Source organism: Lycorma delicatula, chromosome 2, assembly GCF_047948215.1.
Source record: "Lycorma delicatula isolate Av1 chromosome 2, ASM4794821v1, whole genome shotgun sequence".
NCBI classification, from domain to species: Eukaryota; Metazoa; Arthropoda; class Insecta; order Hemiptera; family Fulgoridae; genus Lycorma; species Lycorma delicatula.
Genome location: NC_134456.1, coordinates 36,331,672 through 36,356,455, shown reverse-complemented (window position 1 = coordinate 36,356,455; position 24,784 = coordinate 36,331,672). Strand labels below are relative to the sequence as shown.

Here is a 24,784-nt window from a genome sequence, read left to right as displayed (position 1 = left end):
TGACCCTCGACCAATGTATCTTCTACCTAAGTCAAAGGTCTGTATTTAAATATTAAGCAAAACTGATTGAACAGAATTTCTAACAAAAAAGCTAAAATTTTGTTTTTAAATAATTGAATGAATACACTTCCAAGTAAAAAATAGTAATAAGAATATTCTATTATTTTTTTAGAAAAAACAATAAAGAAATTAATTTACCCTAATCTCTTAAGGGGTTGAAGGTGGAATGGAAGCTCACAGCCAGCAGGAAGCCTTTATGTCGTTTTTAAATGAGGTTTATTTATCTTGTTCTATTCTCTTACTGTAACATATATGCCCCTTTCACACAATCCACTTTTTTTCTCTAAAAGTTGATCTTTTTCTTTCTGGTGGTGTTTAGGCTTCAGTTGGATGTCTGTTGGGTCTGTGTAAGGATGTGGAACCTAAGTGAACAACTGCAGCTTGATATTTGTAAGGTTTGATGGGTGTAGATCTGCTTATGAAGACTTTTTTTGGGGTTCTTTATTTCTAACCCAGAGACTACAAAAAAATTGTTCAGGTTAAAGGCACTTCTTAAAAAAAGCAGACTCTTACTTAAATACATACAACACATATTATATTATATAATACTAATGAAAACTAAGGAACTACTTCAATCTTCACTTTTCCTAAATAAGTTTGTAGAGGATTCTTGAGAACAGATAAGTTATTTTTGAAGTGATTTGGGTCTCATGTCAGGACACCTACAATCCTTCAGTTATGACATCTAAAAGACAGAAAGAACTTAAGTATTTATGGTTACACTAATTTTAATAGCTCTTAACCTACTGAGATATAAGTTTCATTTAGAATTCTCCATTTTCAGTGTTTTTATAACTTCTGACAATTACAGTTTTTTCTCTGAATAATAGAAGTAGAAATATATTGGCATTAAAAAAGTTAACTTTTTGAAATACAAAGATTTTTTTTTAGTATTTCATTTTCATTATTTAATTTCAACAGTTATATACGCTACTGTAGTCATACCTTCTATACTTTTCAGCAATCTAACATTTCTTTACTTTCATAACCCATAACTGATCAATCAAATACATTTCATGTTCTTTTATACTCAGGATCCCATTCTATAGATATTCCAAGAAAACAGAACCACCAAACTCCTACAGGATAGTTTCATTAACTGAATCTTCATGAGAATAGGTTAATTACAGTAAAATGTTTCACTAAAATAACAGTTTTCTTACATAAAAATACTAATACTATAATAAATAATTCATGAAAATACTGATTCCATGATTCATGCTCATCAGAAATGAAAAGAATATAAAATACTAATGGTCATAACGCCTAACACACATGTTTTACTGTCATAATACTATTTACATTAATGATGTAAATTTTGACAAGAATTAGATAAAAAATTGCTGAAATTTATTGATAAATTACCCTCTAGCATCTTTTCTCCAATATGGAGCATATAATCCAGAAAATGCAGGGACAAATGTTACTTGTCCTCTATTTTTTGCTTTCTGCGCTAATTCACCAGATTCTGCCACATTATCAAGCAATTTTAAATTATCCCGCAACCACCTGCAAATAAATATGTAGATTAACAATACACAAAGATGGTAATACGAGTATATACTCATACTCTATATATATATATATGTCTTTAAAAAAAAGAAAAATCTAAATTAACAGTAATTAGCCACTTAGAATTGTATATTTCCTGCAATGCATATGGCTAATTTCACACAGCAGCACAATATGTTGTATATGTTTTAAAGTTATCTTATTTCACAAAAAGCAATACTTGACTTTATAGTACTGTTTTACAGTTATTTCTGATTATAAAATCTAACTAACTTACTCAAGCTCTTAGAAAAATGACTGATCATGCTAATATGAAAAAAAGTACAATGCATCTGAATTAAAATGTTTTCATCATCTGTAAAGAAACCTGTAGCAAATAGGCAAAATTAAAAATAAGCTCATGAACATACTTTGAAATAGTTTATGCACATGTACTATCAAACAAGCATGGAAATAATTACTTAATCTTCATAAATATTAAAAGTTTTATTTACATTTATTCATAACATTTCTACAATAAATACTATTACTATAACCAGTCAGATGTAATAAATCGTTAAGTCCATGTATTGTTACTATACTCAAATAGCTTTAGTATATGTTTCTTCTGAGGGTGTAACATCAGATTAATTCTCATACTGCAACTGCGATCTACATTTAAAAAAAAAAGAAAAGTTTCTTCATTTTTCTTAATAATTATAACCAGTTTTTAATACACATTGCTACTATGATAGATAATTAAAACTTTTTGATAGACTTCTGCCACATAATTTTAATCAACTCTTCTCAGATTTCTAACTACCTTTAAGTCTAAAATATTCTCACTGCAGTGATTTGGCCCAAAAAGATAATCTTAAATCTAGTTTCTAAAAGAAATGATACATGGTACATTATCATAGATACCTTACAATTGGACACATTGGAATTGCTGCTAATGTTGAAAATTGCTCTCTTCAACTTATTTTGATTATCAGATCCTTCTAAAATCATTTTGAATTTAATCACTAAACATTTATATGAAAAAAGGGAAATATGTTCTCCCTAACTTAAGCCTAACTTTATCAATTTATAATTGACAAAAATTAAAATTATAAACTTTTTTATTGTAACCATCCTGTCATGGCAGTTAGAAGAATGGTAGAGATTCTGGGTTCAAATCCTAGTGAGAGACGATATTTTTTATATGCTACAAAAAAGTAACTACATTTGAATGCTTAAGTCTGCGGTTGCTAAAATAAATAACTTACGAAAAATTAGTTTTTGAGCAATTACAATGATCCTAGTTAACCCAAACCATTAAAACAAGTGAATGAAAACATGACAGAGTGGACAAACATTCTACATGGTGTTTTCCTTTAAATTAGGAGATTTAATTATTCCTTTGGTAAAATCTGTACATGATTCACCTTTAAATTAATAGGGAAATCATTAATGCAAATCAAGACACTGTAGATCTTGGATCCTGTGGTACTCCTGAAAGTGTAGTGTACCTCTACTGGATATATTACTTTTTCCAGTTTAAATCTATTAAAGATAACATAAAATCAAAATATTGTGGACCGTACCACAAACATCAAAATTTTTAATTTCCAAAAGAGAATGTACCATGTAACTGAAGGCTGAGTCAGGTTGTACAACATGTTAAGGTGCTATCCAACCCATCCAATATAGCACATGAGAGATTAAGGTAGAAGTTGAATTTACAGTAGTTTTACCTTCATGAAACCCAAATTGTTTTCCATTAAAAATTGGATTGTTTTCACTTTTTTGTGACAGAAATTGAAACATCTATTTCAGTAACATTTTCCCTCACACTGATACTAATACATAGTTTGGATTTTCATACAATAAGTACCATCACTAACTTAATTACTAAATTCTAGAACTAAACATAAAACTCAGAATCAATCTTAATTGGATCTGGTGGAGGTCTCATTCAACCTGAAATTTTAACACACTTTTACCATACTTGCTTAAGCTTCACAGCCCAATTCACTTTTATCATCTTTCCATTTTAGACAATCTAATATCTCGGATGCATCATCCAAGATATGTTAAGGTATCTTAAGGTACGTTTTTTCAATACCAGTCACTATTTTTTTATATGCAATTATAAGAGTTCTAAAAGTTCTGAAAATCTGAAGACAAAATAACTTTTAAATAACTCATACAGTTCTCTTTATTCTAGTTTAGTAATTTTAAATCTAAGGATAACCATTTTTTTATTTCATTAAAAAGTTTTAATAAAAAAATTATTTTTATGAAAATATTATTTTGTTAATCCAATTAATCTTAGATTGTTTCATACTGAATTAAAATTATATTAATTTAATATAATATCTATTTATTAAATGATAAATACTAAAATCTTATAACATCCCCTCTCTCTCTTTCTCTCTTTTTCCTGTTTAGCCTCCGGTAACTACCGTTCAGATAATACTTCAGAGGATGAATGAAGATGATATGTATGAGTGTAAATGAAGTGTAGTAACATCCCCTGCATAGTCCAAATTTACCCCCTTGCGATTTCTTTTTATTTGGGGCACTGAAGGAGCACACTGGGAGGACATTGATACCAGAGTAATAATGAAGTAGAGCAGTTGTGTGCAACTAGCTTGTGACATGTCCTTAAACTTTTTATGAAGAATGGCTCCGATAAATTCTTCATGCATTGAGAAAAATGAGTAAAACTTCAGAGAAACTAGACCAAACTAAATGTCTGGTTTATATTGACCCTTCTACTTTGACCAACCAGGTTGGTCTAGTGGTAAACTCGTTGTTGTAAATCAGCTGATTTTGAAGTCAAGAGTTCTAAGGTTTAAATCCTAGTAATGTAATTACTAAGGGTTTTGGTCAAGTGATTTGTCAAAGACCAACCAACCAAACACTATTCATCAAAAATAGGATTTTTCTTTGTGACTAATACATTACCAATGCATTATCGGTTATTATTTGTACCTTAGTAAAAATAAGCATCAGCATTATAAATTCAATGTTTTATAATTGAAGATTTTAAAACAATGTCTTAAAAAAAGGACTATTACAAGGCCTGATAAATTAACTAAGATGACTATTCAAAGAATTTATACCAAATTTTATTACAACTATTTAACTATTTTTTACCTTAATCCAACACCTGCAACTGCTATCGAACCTTCTAATGCATATACAACTGGAGCCTTTTTTCCAAGTTTGTAAGCAACAGTTGTCAACAGGCCATGAGTAGATTGTATTAACTGAAACCCACAATCATAAATAGCATAACAAATCATCTTTAATATCACCTGACATATATAAAGTATTATATCTAAATTAGATACTATTTTTTTTTTTATGAGTTTCTTATCTGAAAGTTTTTTTTAACTATTATCAAAAAAACTTTTGTTATAAATTAACTTTGTGCAAATTTTTTGATATCTTAAAATATGCACAATTATTAATTTTTTAACTTAAGTTTTTTTCAAGAAACAAGGGTTCTTTTATTCACATTAGTATGTTTTCACCTGCCTATAGGTAGTTTTCATCTGTGATTATTGCTTTTGTTTTTACTCACAACAGAATGGAGACAGTAATGCGTTTGGAGTAAGAGTTGTGCGTGTCTTTGTTTGTGTATATGTTTGTTATCATTTTCCTCAAAAACTGCTGGACCGATTTCAATGCGGTTTTTTACATTACATAGGTATCACTTCAGAGCAGGTTCTGAAACATGTTTTATGGTTATAGGCCACTAAAGGGCGTTGTAGTTGATGTGTTTCTCTAAAACAGCTGGGCCGATTTTGATGCGGTTTTTTGCATTACATAGGTATCACCTCAGAGCAGATTCTTAAATTAGTTTTACAATTATAGACCACCAGGGAGTGCTGCAGTAGATGTGTTTCTTCAAAACAACTTTTGAATGTTTTTAAGTCTTTCTAATTAATTTGTTTTCTGTTGTGGGTTTTTTAAATTTTTAATTTTATTTACTTGTATATCAGTATTCCAGTAAAGGTTACAATGTGTAGCTTTTTTTTAACTGGGAAGATAGTATTTAAAAACTTACACAAAAGTTTACAAGGTTTGAGCCAAGTCTGTCAGTTTACAAACTAACTTCTACACAAAATAAAGGTAAGGAAAACAGATAGACAACTTAATTAAAACATATATATCAGTCTGACATATATTAAGCAACTATTCTGAAAAAATATGCTTCAAAAAATTATAAGAGCAAAAATACAAAAGAGCTTTAAAAAAAGAATTAAACAAAACACTATACACAGTATTCTCTTACTAAACACAATGGTCCAAGAGTAGACAGGCAAACCACAGCAATTTAACTCCACAAAGTTCTTTACTAGAAAACAGGGTATAACTTAAAAGTTACATACTAGGAACAATAAAAATAAATAGATTATAAAGCCATGGCTATGAGAATTACAAAAAAAAATCCTCTAATATGCTTAAAAAAAGAATAAAATACTTATTAGCTGAAAAATACAAAACCTATAAGCACATAATGTTGAAACAATGAATGACCAAATACAGTTCAATAACTTTAATGTATTTTTTAACCACTTTCTGAAGATTTACAATTAAAAACACTATCAGTTCATTAACTTACTCTTGAATCACAATTCAACAACAACCACACTAGTCACAATGAAAACTATGCACAGCTGAAAACATTTAATTAATGGGATGATAAAAATCTTTAATTTAAAAAATTTTTCTAATTTCTTAATTTAAAAAAATGTTCTTTTAATCAGCTGTTTGCATCATGAAACCCCTCAAAATTTTCAGACGCTTAATGAAAACTTCCTAGTCAGCAGAAAAAACTCCATTAAAATAATTTTAAAAAAAAGGAAAAATCAAATAAAGATAAAAGTTAATTACCAATGTTCCAGTATTATAAAGAAGAAAACAGCCTGTTCCATACGTATTCTTAGCCTGTCCCTGAAGAAAACACATTTGTCCCACAAGAGCAGACTGCTGATCTCCTAAACACTTAATACAGTCAACATTATCATCATCAATTTCAATCATCATGATAAGAGCAACACAAATTCTAACAAACACTATAACAAAATTAAAGGAAGCAAAAAGGTAAAAATATTTTTTTTAAATGTTTTGCATTTTATACTTAGCAAACAAAAAATGCACACAACAGATCAAAGAAATGCGACTATCAGACAAGCTGATGTCCTGTAGAAAGATTTAACAGGGTTAATTTCTTTATTGGACATCAACTTTCACTCAAAAAGTTTCCATATAGTATATATACTATATGTCTTAATACTGTGCTTTCCAAAGTTAAATTTTGGGGATAATATCATAAATAAAAGTTTATGCATCTAGCAAAGCACAGTAAAAGTATTTCATAAAAGTCATAAAAGTATTTTTTATTTCACTTTGCTTTTTTTAACTATTTATACCAATCTATCTTTTATGTTAATCTTAATCTAAATCTTTTTACACAGTCTCTTGTCTTTAAAAAAAAGGATTATTTTTAAAGAATTTAATTCTATAAATTAAAGGTACTAATAACGTTTAGATAGTTTAATATTAGACAAATTTTTTTTAAGTGTAAGTAATGAAACAGAAATTCACTAATACTTCTAGTGCAATGAAAAAAGCAAAAAAATATACAATATCTTCAATGCAATGGAAAAAAACAAAATCTTTTAGAAATAGTTTTGAATATGATAGAAAATGATAACCATAACACCGAATGAACCAAATAAAGCCATCTTGACACAGTATCTTCTGACATGTACTGTGTCAGAAGATGATATGTTTGCCATGCATGTGTATTAGTTGAAGGTCACTGACTCAATCATAAGTCTTTAACCTTCCCTTGCCGTTTTCAGTGAGATTTTAGTGTTTGTGTATCATGGTGTATTCAATTGAGCAGCATGTTTTCATTGTGGAGGAATATGTTCTCGTACAATTTCAATAAATTTAGTTCGTGAAAGTTTTCAAGGGACATCCTAGAAGTAATGTTCAGCAAAATCAACAATTCAAGATTTAGTGAAAAAGTGGAGAACAACTGGCTCTGTTACCAATGCAAAGAGAGTGAAATAACTAACTGTTTAACCTCTGGAAGTTGTCGCTGACATAATGAATCATATTGGAAGGAGTTCTCACAAGTCAACACAATGATTAGCCTAACACACAGGAGTTTCTCAAACACTGTATCAACGTACATGTCATAGTTTACAAATGAAAGTCTATCATGGGATTGTTGTGCACGAATTAACACTACATGACAAGGGCAAATGAGTAAATTACTGCTAGTGGCTCTTACAGAATATTAGCTAAGGATTCCTTGATCCTTTTTTCTTCATTTCATCAGATGAAGTGTGGGTCTACTTATCAGGCTACATTAATCCTTTGAATATGCAGCACTGTGCTACACAAAACTCAAATGAAAGTCATCAGAAACCACTCCATGATTTAAAAATTGGTGTTTGGAAAGCAATTTTTAGGAGCCGGATCATCAGACCAATATTCTTTGAGGAGACTGTTAATACCAACATCTATTTACGACCATAACTTGACTTCAGAAGTACTTTCTTATGGATACTTCCAACAAGACGGTGTGTCTTGCCATACTTCTGATTGGTCTCTCACTTGAATCCACTGAAATTTCATGAAGGACAGAACAATCAGTAAGGACTTGTGGCTAACCCAATTTCCAGACTTATCGCTGTATGATTTTTACCTCTGGCCTTATCTGAAAGGGATAGTCTACAAGAACAACAACCCATGGACATTGGAAGAGTTGAAAGGCAACATACAAGAGATTGCCAGGATTCCAGTTTGAGAACTGCAAGAAGTTTTTTGAAGATGAATTTCTGTAATGAACTTTTTATAGTGGCATATGGTGAGTATTTTGAACAAAGACTTTGAAATTACATTGCAACATTGAAAAATTTCTTTTTCAGAAGCACTGCAGTCAAGAATCAATAAATTTAAGTAATTTAATAATATTTTTTTGCTTTTCATTTTAAATTTTATTCCCTGGGGCCGGTTTTAAATATATAATTGCAATTCTTAACCATTTTACTGGCTGCCTATTCATACAAAATAGTAGAAAATTCAGCATAAAAAATTCTTTCCTAATAGGCTTAATTCCAACATTCTTTCTGTTAAATGTTCATCAAACATGACTTCAATTAAAAAAATTTCATAATTTTGAAGTTTACTCTAGTATATTGAATAATCTTTCCTTGTTTTTCCAGAATTTGAAGACAATTGTTAGTTCAGTAATCAAGTGAAGCAGGTTGTTTATAAAAACACTACAATAAATAACTTATTAGCTTTTATGAAATCTTAAGATTAACATCAAAAATCCCAGTTCAGTAAATATTGCACAAGATAAAAATGACTATTATTTATATTTTGATTTTAATTGTGCATGGGAATTGTTTTTCTAAATAAGTTTTAAATGAAGTAATTTTAAAACTAAATTATAGTAATAAATTTTTACTGAAGGAAAGTAACTAAAATAACTGAAGGAAGTAATGCTAATGATAAATTTACATGATGTTTATACCTGGAAAAATAAATTTATTGGAATTGCATTAAATGTAACACATTTAACATAGTTTATTTTACCACTGAATGTGAAAAATATAAGGGGAAAATAGTAAGGAATAATACCCTTTACAATGTATCCAAAACTGGATTTTAGGAATAAATTTTACTTACAGTCCAAACATTAATTAAAATAACTAGATCAGTTTATAAAATTTTGCATAGAAATGTACCTAGTGAAATGCACTTATGAAATGAAATTTTACTATTTTAGATATGATTCAAATTGCTTGTTGCAGGTAAATGGCGCTATTGGTAATTTATATGGCCATCAGATTATGAACTGAAGTAAGCAAAAGAACTGTTTGGAATATAGTACATGAATAACCTACACAATACCTTCACTCACTGCTCCCTAATGTGTATTAATATAAGTAAATTGGAAATCAAAGGGCCATAAACAAAAGGGTTGTAAGCAATTTAGCATGAGGTACAAACCACTTCTCAAACTGGCACAGCCATTTTCAAGACAAAACCAATCTGTGCCCAAGCTTATTAAAAACAGGAGAAGAGAAGTGGTTTCCTGTTGCCATTTTCACTAATCAAATGCACTATTCAATGTGCAGATATGTCAAGGCTACAAAAACTTTAAGTGATGTCATAACTCTGTTTACCAAAGGGACTCTGGCTAGGCAACATTCTAAATGCAATATTCTCTCTATTCTGACAATATTTTGGAGAAATTACAAAAAAAAAATACTACGCTAAAAGCTTTTATTTTTTCAAAATTAAATCTAATTAAGTAGAAGAAGAATTAAATTTAAAATTCTGTCTTTAAATTTAATTAAATGTTTTATTTCTTAATTAAATATAAATACTAATTTTTATTTTGAGTTTATTAGAACTCGAAATAAAAAAGACCAACAAAATATTTTTTTAAAAAAACTACACCACATTCATACAATAAATTTTTCTAGACAAAATTAAAAAAAAACTTCCATAAAAATCATATTCTGATTCAGACTGCTGAGCATGCAAAATACATAAATACAAAAAGTTTCAGGCCTGAGAATATAAAATCACAACTAGTAACGCAATCATATGTAAGTTTGTAACTTGTCGAGAGAAGCCTTATGAACAACATAAACAAATCTATTTAGGATAATGGTTTGAGTTGGAAAATATTTTTGTGGAGGTATTACTTCTGCTGACTATCAAGATGTCCTAAAATGTTTATTAGACCAAGTTTGTCGTACATGACAGAATTTTCATAAAACCAAGGATTGGTTCCTGCTTCACAACAATGCACCAGCTCACACAGCCATCACTGTGTAGCAGTTTTTGGTCAAATGATAGATGATAATACTGGAGCATCCTCCAGATACTTGCCAGATATCCCCCTGGGGACTATATCTATTTCCTAAAATCAAGATGCCCGTGAAGGGGGAATGGTACAAATCAATAAATATCATTGAGAAAGAGTTACAAATATCCTAAAGGCGATTCCAAAAGAAGGCTTCTCTTGGGCTTTTGACAACCTTCAAAACCGATCTAAATGGTGTATCATGTTGAAGCATAACAGTGTAGAAGCTTAAATATGAATAAATTATTCCTGATTTTTGTTGTAATTTTTATAGTCTCAGTCCTAACTTTTTACACAGAATGATTCAGGAAGAAAGGTAAATAATTTGGGACTGATTCTAGAGCTTGAAATAAAGAAAAACTTTCACACAAACACATGTCCGAAAACATTTTTTTCTTTTTTTTGCGTGATGATATCACCACATAACCTTGAAGCTTGTCTGAGATAAGTAAATGGAATTTTGAAGCATATAAAAAATGACATACCTGACCGGTATTCAACCTGGGATTCAAACCCAGAACCTCTGGATGAAAGGCCAAGATGCTACCACTTGGCCATGGAGATTGGAAATTGTAATTGAGTTATGGCTAGTGAAAAATTTCCCCTGGATTTCAGTTATCCTGATGAAATGAGGTCATACTGAAATTTTTAGGACGTTACATAAAGGATAAACTTGATGGTTTCTTATGTTTTTTAACCTAAAAAATTGAAAAAAAGCCCCAAAGCTATATCTCCTGTAGCAACCAGTAAATCTTTCATCTAAAAATTGTCTTACTTCATTTGTGAAATATGTTGGTGCTCCATCAAGTTGATAGTATATTTCAATTCATTTCACCAATAGGAAATTTTCAAGCACTGAATGAAATTCATTGTTTCAAAATTCCAGATAATTTCTCCCAGATATGATTTCTGGCATGAAAGGGCATATTATTTACTGTTTTTAATTTTTACTAATTCTTAACATTTTTCTGTTAAGTTTTGTTCTGTTTTATTTTTAAATAAAAATTGACTATTTTGGTTTTTCGTAACTTTACATCCATTTTCTTAGAATTAAATTCTCTAAAGGTTTTGATAATAAAATGTACATAGGTACTTATTAATCATTTAACAAAAAATTATTGTAATTCAAATCTAAAAAATCTGTTTTTCATCACAAAGTTTTTTTTGTTTTAGTAGTCCGTGAAAACTACAGGAGACACAATTCTGGGACCTGATTTGTTCCATTTCAGTACGACCTCATTTCACCAGGGACTGAAATCCAAAGAATTTTTTCCTAGCCATAACTTGATAATTAGGTGTTTTTGGACATATGTTAATAAGAATTTTTTTTCTGTATTTCATGCTCTAGAATCAGTTCCCAAATTATTTCTCTTTCCTCCTGAATAACCGTGACAGTGTATATAGTTAACCATTGCAGCTAAGCCCCCAGAAGAGTAACCGTGAATTGAGTCCTAGCTAAAACCCTTTCCAGAAATGTTATTCTGTTTAAAAAAAATATATCAAGGTAAAATTATGTTTCACGGGTGCTAAACCACTAAAAACCACTACTACATCAAACTAGTAAAAAGCATTTATTCATAAAAATATTAATTAACTTTTGATATGATTCACTATTATCTTTAAGTTGCTATTAATCAGATTTCTACTACAACAGAGAAACAAATTTTTTCAACTTACCCCTGATATTGGAATACCTTTTAGACTACCATCAGATAAATACCCATATATTTCAGAACTACTCTTAATTTCTGGAAGAATATGCATTGGGATGCCAAAAAACCTGGAAATCAAAAACTATAAAGCATTATCACAAACAAAAATCTATAATGTCTAACATGCATCAGCCTAAAAGCTGCATCTCATCATTGCTATCATCAACATATGGAAACCAATTCTTCCGTCTCAGATGTATAATGTAAATTAAAGATACAAGGCAATAAATGCAATCAATATAAAAATATACCTCCACCAATTTCTATCTTAACAGTTATTATTTAACCCACCTCATGCCAAAAGGGATATTAAATATGGACAGAAAGAATTCATAAGTTGTGACACAGATGACAGATTAATGTGAAGACTGAAGCTGTCATAATTCAAATTTCAGTTTTGCAATCTTATAATCTCATAAACTTAAAACTTCAACATTGTTCTAAGTAATGTTGATCAATTCAAAAAATGTTCCTTTTAATCTATAAAATAAATCTATTCTATGATTAAAAAGATGCAGAAAACATTTTGACATCGTCTAAAAAATACTTTTACAAAAGTTTAATTTCTTCCTCAACTCGCTGTGGAAGCACACATCCATGAATTTATAATTTCAGAATATCATATAAAATGTCTTAGTAACATCCAACAGTTTGTAAAAATACTTCTAATTTTCAATTTTTAATTTTAATTTACATAAAAACAATTATTAAATATGAAAAAAAACCATGGTACTAGCTACAGTAAAGAGGAAATCAGAGGTGCAAAGAACAAATTATTATAACAGTTATTGACAATGAAACATGCTCTAATAGTTATTTATTAATATAATTGAACTTCATCATTTTATTCAGATTCAGTCAGAACAAAATTAAGCATCAGACAAAGAGGTCATCACTGGGCAACATTATTCTAATAGCTATTTCAGCCTGATGAATAAATATATATATATATATATATATATATATATATATATATAATATAAGTTTCTGGTGAATTTAGGTTAAGAAATAAGCAGATAAAGATTTTACTAAAAATCAGAAGACAAACTTTTTTTTAAAGAAATAAGCAGACAAAAATGGCCCTATAAATGAGACCATCTGAATGAAGAGAGTACTGAGAGGAATTCCATCCTGAGAATCTACAGTACCAAATTTATTAAAATCGGTGATTAAATCTGATGTGAATTCCAATCACTTGGAAAACTAAAGGCAATAAATGAACTAAAAATCACCAACCATCACTGGTGGTAAACAACTATTTCATTTCCAATATACCATACTTCATATAGTTTATTCTTTTACAATTGATTTTTACATATTTTTGTTCTTTCTTACAAACAGCTTTTTAATCAGTCATGCGTTCGCTTTGAACATTTGAAAAAATTACAAAATTGGGTGTTAATTGAAGCTATAACATTATCTTTTTGTTTTTTTCCTGAAAAATGCATTGTTATTTAGACATTCTGTATTTCAAGGATCTATCCTACTCACCAACAAGATATTTTTTAAATTTCAAAATGATATAGAAAAACTTTTCAAATCTGATGCATGAGGTACCCTGAGAGTGAACTCCAATCTGTACAAAAAATGTTACAAATACCACCTCTACTAACTAGTATCTATTATACAACTAATTCAATACTATACAAGTTTTTTACGTTCAACTTTATTTAACTTTAGAACTAAATAAAGGTTTCAGCACTATCTTATTTTATCAGTTTTGAGTGTAATAGATAGATGAAGCTGTTAAAGATAAATTCCATATTAACAAAAGAAATTAAACAAATGATATTTAATTTTCACAAAATTATCTAAAAAAACAGCTGTTCTGGTATACAGAACCTATGTTTTATACTGTGTACAGATACACAACTCTTGTATTTTGTTTGATACCTGATATCTACTCGAACCAAAACAGCTGCTGTGTTTTTTTTTAGATAATTTTGTGAAAATCAAATAACATAATTGTTTAATTTCTTTTGTTTTGAATATATAAATAACATATAACTAAATTATAGAAGATAATATAAACAGCTTTTTTAAAGGTTTAAAATTAGGTACATGTAAAAGCATAAACTCATTAATGCATGAGAAAATTGTTCCAATAATTCCTTTAAACAAAAAATCAAATATTAACAAGTTTACTATAAGAACATCACAGTAATCAGATATTAGTAAATATAGTTTCATTAAATTCTAAAAAAGAAAATGTTTTACCTCTAATTACTAATAGTATTATAAAAAAATTATAAAAAAAGATGTACAGTGCTGGCATATAAAAATAGCAATTCATCAATTCATACCCCAAGAATTTATTAAAGATAATAATGAGATATATCAATAAGGAGGAAAAGACTACATCACAAAATTGTTAAAAACTTCAATAAATCACATAAAAACTAGGAAAGAAATTAAATTAATCTGCTAGAAGCAAGAATAAGAGTAGCTATATGTGGTTCATGAAAAATCTTTAATTATATTAATAAAAAATGATCAATTCCAAGTATTTATTACATGCTCTTTAGGCATATTTTTTGTACAAATTAATATATTGAATACAATTAGAATGTATTAATGTTATGTATGAATGCCATTAACAGTCAACAATTTATATAAGCTTAATAAATAATAAATATCATATTAAAGCAGTTGTGCGTAAAGAAATTTCAAATGTCACTTAATTTCTTCTTTTTCTGATAAAAATCAAATAATTTATTATTTAACATTTCTGAGCACATTTTAAGCTTAGTACTGTTTTTTATTTCTCAAAATATGTTGAAGAAAATAAAACAATACAATGACAATAGAATATAAACATTTAAACAAATTTTATCATAAACTTCTTTACTGTACCAAGCAACAATGTGACCTTATAATTACTTATAAGTAATTATAAGGTAGGATAGGTAATTATCAATCAATGTGACCTTATAATTACTTATAAGGTCACATGACGCATTAATATAAATGATAAATAAAAGTAAATTACATAAAAATATTATTTTGACCAAGAAAGTTAGTAGTGAATATGATAAAATAAATAAATAAATAAATAAATAAAGAGTACTGAAAGATCAAAGATACCTCGGTATGCAGCAGTTGCATAGTTAGGTTTTATAATAGCAAAACCTTGCTGAACTTGACAAGATATAGATCTTGTAAAGTTCTACAAAATTAATGCTAGACATTCTGGTCATCTTTCATTAATGGCAATGACATGTATCAAATGGTTTAGAATATCTTCTACCATGAAAAAGTAAAATATAGAGATAAGAAACAAATATTTTATGAATAATACATTTCTTAACTCACTTGCATAGAGATTTATCCCACTGAAGAGTCTTAATATTCATCAACATAGTTCTTGAAGCATTAGTTACATCTGTTACATGCAAACCTCCATTTACACCCCCAGTTAGATTCTGCAACATAATATACAACAATGTAATTTATTTAACATTCAACTATAATACGCACAAAACAAAATTATAACAATGCAGAATAGCTTTCACAGTTTCAAACCACAAAACTCAACATAAATAATCATGCATATCAGTAATATGGCAATAACTAATTATTGCTGATAGATAAATTTTATGCAACAATCTAAATAATTTTTATTTTTTATTTATTACATATAAGCTTTAATGTGAGGAGAAATCTGTTTAAAATGGAAAACAATGAAATGGAAAAACTAAGAAAACAGCAGAAGCAGAAATTGTTTTGGTAAAGATTGATTTTACATAATGAAATTAATGTCCCTAAAGACAAAATGCCTCTAATGGTTATGTCAGAACACTGATAAAAATATAAAAGAAAATTATCAATCAGTAACAAAGCATTTAACATGTAAATATGATGCAATTAGATATGGTCTGCCATTTAATAATAATAATGTGTATTATAAGAATAATATAAAAATTTGATAGAAACTTTATGATTTAACTTACTACACTACACTGTCTAAAATAGACAATCTTTCACGGAACTTAAAATTCATTGGCAATAGTGAACATTTTTTCACAACTATTTGCATCCTTAAAGAAATTTTAAACATAAGAATCTCAGGGATAAAATTAAAAATTATTTTAAAAAGAATTTAACATGCCAATAAGGAGAGAGAGCACATATAATATTTCTTGATTTAAATGATGTTGGACACAATCCATAGTAAATAACATCCATCAAGTTTGGAGAAATAACACTAGTTTTGAGACTGATTACACAAGTTTAAATTATAATGTAAGAGATTATTACACATACATAAGCATAAATCTATAAACTGCAAATGTCATTCACTATCTTTTCTTGCTCTATAGTAGCTCAGAAGTGCTCAATCATAACCCTTCGACACATACTTGACCGAAAACCATTTTCTTTTTTGTTGAAATTGCTCTACCACTGTGACTTGTCTCCGTAGGTATACTTTTTTGTACTTAAGTACACTTCTTTTCTTTTTATACTTACCTTACACATTCATGTCTCCATAAGTATTTTTAGTTTCCTAATCATCAAATATTTTATTTGGTAATTGCTGACTGAAACATTTTTCTTAATTCAATTTACATAGCTAACAGTAAAATATTAATTATGACTACATAACACCACTGCAAAGATTTATTGTAATATAACAGTTCAAGCACTGTTAAGTTTACATTCAGTAACTAAACCAACCATATTCTTGGTTCTTAATATTGTAAATATATTATAGTTACCTGCACTGGTAATTTTCAAAGAGATTATCCTACCTTATGCTATGTTAAAATTCATGTTTTATCTTTGCACCAATGTGAAGATCCAACAAAAAAAGAACATACCAAAGTTGAGCACACTGCTTTAATTCATTCCCCTCTTTTCCAATTTTCTTGCATTTATCCAATCAAAAGATAAATAATATTGCATTATTTCTTATTGCATTTATTCCAATTTTATTAAGTCGCTTCCCTTACAATACAAATACCCAGTTCATTTTTATTGGAGACAGTGAAAAACTGGTACAAAATAACACTGAGATTTGTTTGCATTATTCTGTTTTATGAAATCATAAAATCAATCATGCTGTCAATTAATTCACAATAAAATGCTTAGACATATATGAGAAACCAACATTACAAAGATATTAATTTTTGAAACTGACATGCCACAGGAATCTAGTTTGATATATGACAAGAATGCAAGAATCTATTAATAATTTAAGAGATAATATAAGTATATTATAATGAACTATTATATTACAATTTATCTGTGCAAATGGTGTCATGTTACCATAATTAATACACTATACTGTTAGCTATGTAAATTGAATTAAGAAAAACTTTTCATTGTCAGCAATTGTGAAATAAAATATTTTATGGTGAGGAAAGTAAATATATGTACAGAAGAGACATGAATGGTGTCACAGTAGGAGAGCAATTACAAAAAAAAAAAAAAAAAAAATAGTTTTCGGTCAAGGATGTGTCACGAGAGTTGTGATTAAGCTCTTTTGAGGAACCTCTAGAACAAGAAAAGATAATAAAATGATGTTTGCATTTTATAGATTTCTGTATATTATTTGATATATAAGTTAAATGTATAAAACAAAATTAAAAAAAAAAAAAAATATCGTATCTGTTTTTAAATCATAAAATTAAATGGAAAAAAACCACAAGTAAATAAACAGAAAATAAAGCATTTTTGAACAAATATTTACAGAAGAAACAATAAGCTAGTAATATAACTGATTCAGTAATAATACAATAAAAACAACATGACAATAAATGATGAAAAAGCTATATAGACAATAATATATTTACCCAGATTAACCAAGAATCTACAGTTCCAAAATAACATCGTCTATCTGCAACTGCTTTTGCTACTAATGGTACGTTATCTAACAACCATTTCATTTTTAAAGCACTAAAGTAGGTACTTAATGGTAAACCACATAATGTTTTCAAGTATTCTGTATTCTTGTCTCGAACCCTCGCCAGCAGCTTATCCACGGTATCCGTGTTGCGCACATCCAACCATACTAGAGAAAATATTTTTCATTGCATAAATTAATTAGTTAGAATTACTTTAATTCCTTTTAAATATACAGCAGTGTGCAAATTAATCTGTATATAGGTGTTATTTAGTAAAAAATAACTTTACTTACAAAAAAAATCATACCTGTACAATTTGTGAATATGTAGTAATAAATATGACCTCCTCTATTCATAATCACTTCATGTACACCATTTGGCATCAATGCAACATGCATACTACACATTTTTTTCTTTTTTCAATATGAAACCTTACTGATATTATTCCTTTAATGAGGCCAATTTATTTTTTAAAGTATTTTTTGACTATTACCCAAAGATTTTCAATTGGGTTTAAGGCTGACAGTTGCCTGGCCAAGGGAGCACTTCAATATTTTGTTCCTCAAAATCTTTTTCAACTTTTTTGGCACTGTGGCATGGCACCAAATCTTATTGCAACATCCTGTTGCTTTGTAGGAATTTGTTTTGAAGCTGTGTCACAACCCTTTCCTTCAGAATCTTGATCATTTTTCAACATACTAAATACAGGAAGTAATGAACAAGGGCCTTCAAATGTGAAACAACCCCGAAACATTTTTTTTTCTGAGGATGTTTAACTGATTGTTGGTAGTGAAGTATTTTAATCTGATGTATCACTAACATGCGGGACCCCCCTTTGACCCTGAACATAAAAATATGACTTGTCAGAAAAAATAACATTTTTCAGTCTTCTTAGGTCCAGTTAGCATGTGTTTTGGCCCACAAAAGCCTTTTTTTGCAAATTGCTGGTGTCAAGAGCTGCTTTTTAACTGGTCTATGAGCTTTCCATCTAGCTGCAAGAAGTCAGCGTCTAACAGTAGTCATGTACAGATCAGTTCCACTGACTAGTAATTCTCAATTTAAGTCAACAGCAGATTCTTATTAATAACCGATTTTGTATTGGAATAGTTTTTCTTTTACCCCCACATTTGCTTGCCTTTGAGATAAAAAGAAACCAGTTTCTTTAAATTGTTTTAAAATAGCATTTACTGTCCCTAGTTCAACACCACACTTAGAAAGTAACAATTTTCAAATGCTTTCTTGGAGTTATGTTCATTCAATAATTATATATTCAAGACACACAGAACAAAAAATATGAAAATATGATTTTGTAATAAAAAATAAAATAGGCTTTCACAAAACACTATTTATAACATGAAAATAGCAAATAATAATAACCTCACATTACACAGACAACTTAAAAAATAAGTGTGGTCAAACAGTGTAGCACAACATATAAATAAACAAAAAAATTTCCTTTGTCCAGATTAATTTGCATGCTACTGTAAATACTACATATATATATTAATTATATATATATATTAATTTTTTAAATATACTGTCCGAGTTGAATTATAATTAGTATTTATAAACACCAAATACACACAGTATAAAGCAAAATTGATCTTACCTTCAACCTAATAAGACCTTTTCAAATCCTTTAGATTCATCATCAGTTATGACAAATATAATTAATATTACTATTGAAGTACTAAATATATATTTCAATATATATTTAGCATATAGTTTATAAATACTAACTGTATATATATATATATATATACAGTATATAAAAGGCTGTAATGCAATAAACTAAAAGAATAGAAAGTTTTATTATTTAGACTAGTAAAGCATTTGAATAAAATTGAATAGCTAAAAATATGAATATTCTTGTGATCAACAACAGAAAATAAAGCAATTTGAATCAATGAAATATCCCACATTTGATAAACATTTAATTTCAAGTAATAGAAAAGAAACATATAAATATTATAAATCAAGACCACATGTAACAAAAAAACTGTCCTGCTGTGCAATAATAACTTTAGTAATCATTATATATTACTGGAAGCATATCAATGACAGAATACTGGATTTGTTAAAAAATATTTTTTACTTTTAATATTTAAATGCTTTCTTAAGTGGTTTATATCCACTTTTAATAAGAATGTTTGCTTACTTTCTAGATTTTAATTATTTCTTTGCTGTATTAAACAAATTGCATTTTTATATCACTTACAGTGAATTGAAGTAAAAAATGTAGAAATATTTATATCATAATACTCTTCCAACTATTTTGACTAACTATTCTTTACCGCCCATTTATTATCCATAACAGGCACTCTCTAAATTCAGAGTAATGTTGTTCTCCATAACTGTGGTCATGTATTTAGACAAATGGAGATTAGATGTGAATCATATTTAAACTTATTACAACGTGACATAATTTGTTTTTTTCCAAGAACTTAAAATATGACAAATGTATGGAATAGGAGTGGAGAAACCATGATCAAACTCTAGAATTCATAGATTGAATGCAGGTTGTTAATACACTCTGTGAAGCAATGTAAGTTACAATTATCAGTTCCAAGTGGATTAATAAGAGGTAATATCAGAGCAAGTGATGAGTACTAAAAGTTGAAAGAAACAATTATGAAATCTGCAAGACTGATTTGGTAAAGGGTTGAAATAAACTTTACGTTTTATTTATCAGTGAAGCTTCAACTATATCATTCACAATGCACATAAAAAACCATTAAATGAAAATGCTAACTGTAAATAAACTTTGTAAACAAACTTGTAACATAAAAGATTCCTGTATAATATATATGCAATACAGGCATTATGGTACTTATTTATAAATTATGTGACTTATTAGATATGTAGTTATGTGTAAAAGTAATGGAGGTTTACAAAATGAAGCCCTAAAATTGCATGTTCCTACTTATAAAAATATATAACAAGAAAACCTACAATCATTCATACATAGAATTTTATGCCGATAATTTCCCAAACTTGCTCAGCAAGGGCAAATCTAAAACTATTTAAATGGATAATTTTTTTGAACGTTTTTATCATAGTAATAATAAAACAATCTTTGAGATAGGATAGCATTCAGTTGTGAAATCATAAAACTATTGCCCATTGACTATTCAATACTAAATGTATACTTTTAATCACTTACCTTACTAATTTAAAATCCTGCAATAATTATTTTCAACATGACAACAATTTTCATAAGTGTATAGTCAAGAATATAGATACTATAGGATTTGAGTACAGAATTTTATGATCTCATTAGACATAAGATAAATATTACAAGATAAATCCATTCAGTAATTTTTTTGGGTACAAGAAGAAAAAATAATAAAAAGGTTAAAAAATCAATAACTTGTCATTATACATTTACCAATAGCATTGTAAAGTGGTTTTCCAGTATCTGGATCCCAAACAATAGTAGTCTCACGTTGATTAGTTATACCAGTTGCAACTATATCAGAAGGATTAATTTCTAGCTTCCTCAGATTTTCTACAGTCTGTTCTATACAATCTTTAACAACATTTAATATTTCTATCGGATCTTGTTCAACCCAACCCTCTCTTGGAAATATCTGATTAACTTCCTTCTGATGATAAGTTAACAATTCAGCAGTTTTTGAAGAAAATACCTGTAAGCAAAAAGTTACAAGTTTCTGAAACCAAGATAATGTATACTCATTTAATATATCAAGGATACATGACATTAATTAAAGTTGATTTTGCATGTAGGTACCTGACATGCTAGTAGTATCTGATGTGCTTACTCCTGAGAATGGCTTCTTCAGTGGTCTCATAAACAAAACCGCACATGTCAAGCTCATCAGAGAATATAAGGAGTAAAGTGAATTCTTGGTTTCTCCATGAAACCACTGAGTACTGGATAACAACATTCTTTGTTAACTATTAATTAGCTGTACAGTGAGTAAAATTACTCTCAGTCAGCAATGATTGTATGATATAAATAGGTACAAAAGTTATTTAACTCAGTCCTCTTTGTGATAAATTTCAGGTATATCATCCAAATGATAAGAAGTCTGCCAGAGATAATATAGAGAATTAAATTAATTCACTTTTTCTTTCATAAATCGCTCTTTTGGATACAAGGTTTCTACTCAGTTTGAAAGCCTGATAAAGAAAAGCAGTCAGAACAATCACTGCCAAGTGAAAAAGAAAAACCATATCTTCCAAACTCTATAGCAAATGAACTTTAGCATAAAACTCTCAGGATCACTCCAAACTAAAGTGACGGATTCACTGAAAAATAAGACAGAAGAAGGCTCTTTCAATTGACATCAAAGTGCTAAGATTTTAGAACATTTAAATACTGAGAATAAAATTCTATTACTAGTTGGAATAGTAAAAGGTAATAATGTTACAAAAACTTCAAACCTACTAAAGTTTTGCATAAAAGTTGCAATTTTATGAAGAGTATTTATGAAAAACCTTTTCATGACTTCTGATAGTGTGATTAAAAAAAATATATATATTAACAAGTTATGTTTTTGGTCTTGGGTTTAGGTTTTTGATTTCCTGCAAATATATCTAAAAATAAAATAAATTTGTAAAAACTGAGATTACAATAAAAAGAAGAAAAAAATTCTATCAAAAAAGACTTCTTTGTTGTTTTTATAAATACAATAACAGTTTTTAATAAGATTCAAGTAAACGTAAGAATTTTCTTAAAGAAACACAGAAACAGGAAAATTTAAATTCAGATTTTCTTTGTTCTTTTTTAGTTTTATATAGGATAGATTAATTAGTTTAAAAATTAATCACAAAAAGAAAACAAACTCTATTTTAATGAGGGGAATTTTACCCCAATCTGGTAAAACATATTTACTTTTACTTTTTCACAAAGACTGTACTAGACAGACACCCAATGGTGCTGATTTTTTCTATCTAGAAAAATCATTATCTTATTGAGACTGAGTTGAGTTTTAATTAAAATAAACAAAACTAGAAGTAAGTATCATACATAGATAATTATGTACAATAATTGATTTAATTACAGTAAATAGATAAAATTAAAATAAACCAGAAATCCTAAGAAAATAAAAATTTTAAATGTAATAAAAAAAAATTTTTAATGAATCGTGTTTATTATTTAATTGGTAATTAATAATTTTATTCATAAACTTAATACAACTTATCAAATCATAAAACTGTTATAAAATTAGTTTTGCTGCAAAAGATAAAGTAGCCTATTGAATAAACATGATTAAGCACATTCTTTACTTATTTCTCACATTATTTATTCACAGAAAATGAAGTTGTTGGTATTTTTTTCCAAAGACAGAACCAGGTGAGTTATCTATAAGTGACAAACAACTAATTACCACACTACAGATGAACTTGACAAAGTTAATTTCATAAAAAATTTCAGAAAATGTGTAACCAGGCTGACAAAAAAGATAATGAAATCAATTTTTTAAATATGGCAATATCAAACAGTGAATCCAACAAAGTAACAAATTGCCTTCAAAGGGGTAACAATTAAGAAATAATATGATAAGCATAAAAATGTCAAGTTAAAAAATAAAAATACAAATTAAACTGTAAAAAAATTCTAGTAAAGTTGTTAGTAGGGAAATTAGTGGGCCAGAAGTTAAGTAGCACAATGATAAATATACCTAAGTTGTGATGCATGGGCAAGTGTATTGTTGTGTTGTCATGAAGAAAATACCTTCTACAATCTAAGAGTGGTGCAATTCACAAAAATATTTATTTTATTTCATTTTCATAGTTAACTGAATCCTTCAAACATGAAAAAGTAAACATGTCATGAGATATGATTACACTAATTCATGGTGCACTATTTATCATGTTCATAAGTGATCAATTTGATATTACTGTGGCTGTCAAACCTTTTAGAGTAGGAGTTTGGGAATATACCCATTGTGATTATTTAAAGAATAATAAATTTTCTGTTTATTTTTGGTCAATAAAAAACCGATTTTTAAAAGTTTTTATTTACTGTTTATTGGATGTATTTACGTTCACTTTCTCAGAATTAAATTCTCTGTAAGTTTAGTTACTACATATTCTGCATTTATTAGTCATTTAACAAAGCTATTGTACTACAAACATAAAAAAACGTTTTTCAACACTGAATTTTGTGTTTTACGATATCTTAAAAACTACTCAAATTAGATTTCCAGCTCAAATTACCACCAATTTTACTCCTTAATATGGGTCCCAAAAATTACAATAGAGATTCGTTTTATTAGAAGAGCTGAAATCTGGGCGAAATCTTTCGCTAGCTGTAAAATAAAGTGTTCCAGACCTATGTTTATATGAACTTTTTTCATCATTTTCACCAGTAGAACATGTCCAGAAAGTTTCTCTGTTTCTTCATGGGACACCTTTATATACACCACCTAGTATACTACACACATGAAAAATTAAGCCAAAAGTATAACATATAATCTCAACATTAGGATATTGAATAGTGGCTTATATCAAATTTAAAATACCCAGTTCTATGAGTTTAAAGATCTATTTACCAATATATTTGTTAAGTGCCAAAATCATAATTATAGGGATTAAACATGAGTACAGTCAAATACAAAAAAATACCATTTTCTAAGGAACAACCAGTTTCCAACACTATTTACAAAAAAAAATAAAGAGAAAGGGAAGGTGAGGAGTGATGTGGTTTCCCATTATATTTTTCATCAAACTGAACATATGGTTTTGCATATTAGCATACCAAGACTACCCAAATGCAGGTTACATATTAATACAAGTAATAACACCATCACTAT

The 24,784-nt window shown here is 28.3% G+C and overlaps 1 protein-coding gene across 5 annotated transcripts in view; it reads right to left on the bottom strand.

Annotated features, from left to right (window-relative positions):
* The window catches only part of LOC142320647 (glycerol kinase 3-like), a 37,644-nt gene that overhangs the window by 10,436 nt on the left and 2,424 nt on the right, over positions 1-24,784 (bottom strand). For all 5 annotated transcript variants that reach the window (XM_075358681.1, XM_075358680.1, XM_075358684.1 and 2 more), the window contains 7 exons: positions 21,391-21,649; positions 17,952-18,169; positions 15,472-15,581; positions 12,125-12,227; positions 6,442-6,552; positions 4,696-4,808; positions 1,426-1,569 (listed from right to left, as the gene is read on the bottom strand). In XM_075358681.1, the coding sequence (XP_075214796.1) occupies positions 1,426-1,569; positions 4,696-4,808; positions 6,442-6,552; positions 12,125-12,227; positions 15,472-15,581; positions 17,952-18,169; positions 21,391-21,649 (1,058 nt within the window). The remainder of the gene's footprint in view (positions 1-1,425; positions 1,570-4,695; positions 4,809-6,441; positions 6,553-12,124; positions 12,228-15,471; positions 15,582-17,951; positions 18,170-21,390; positions 21,650-24,784) is intronic.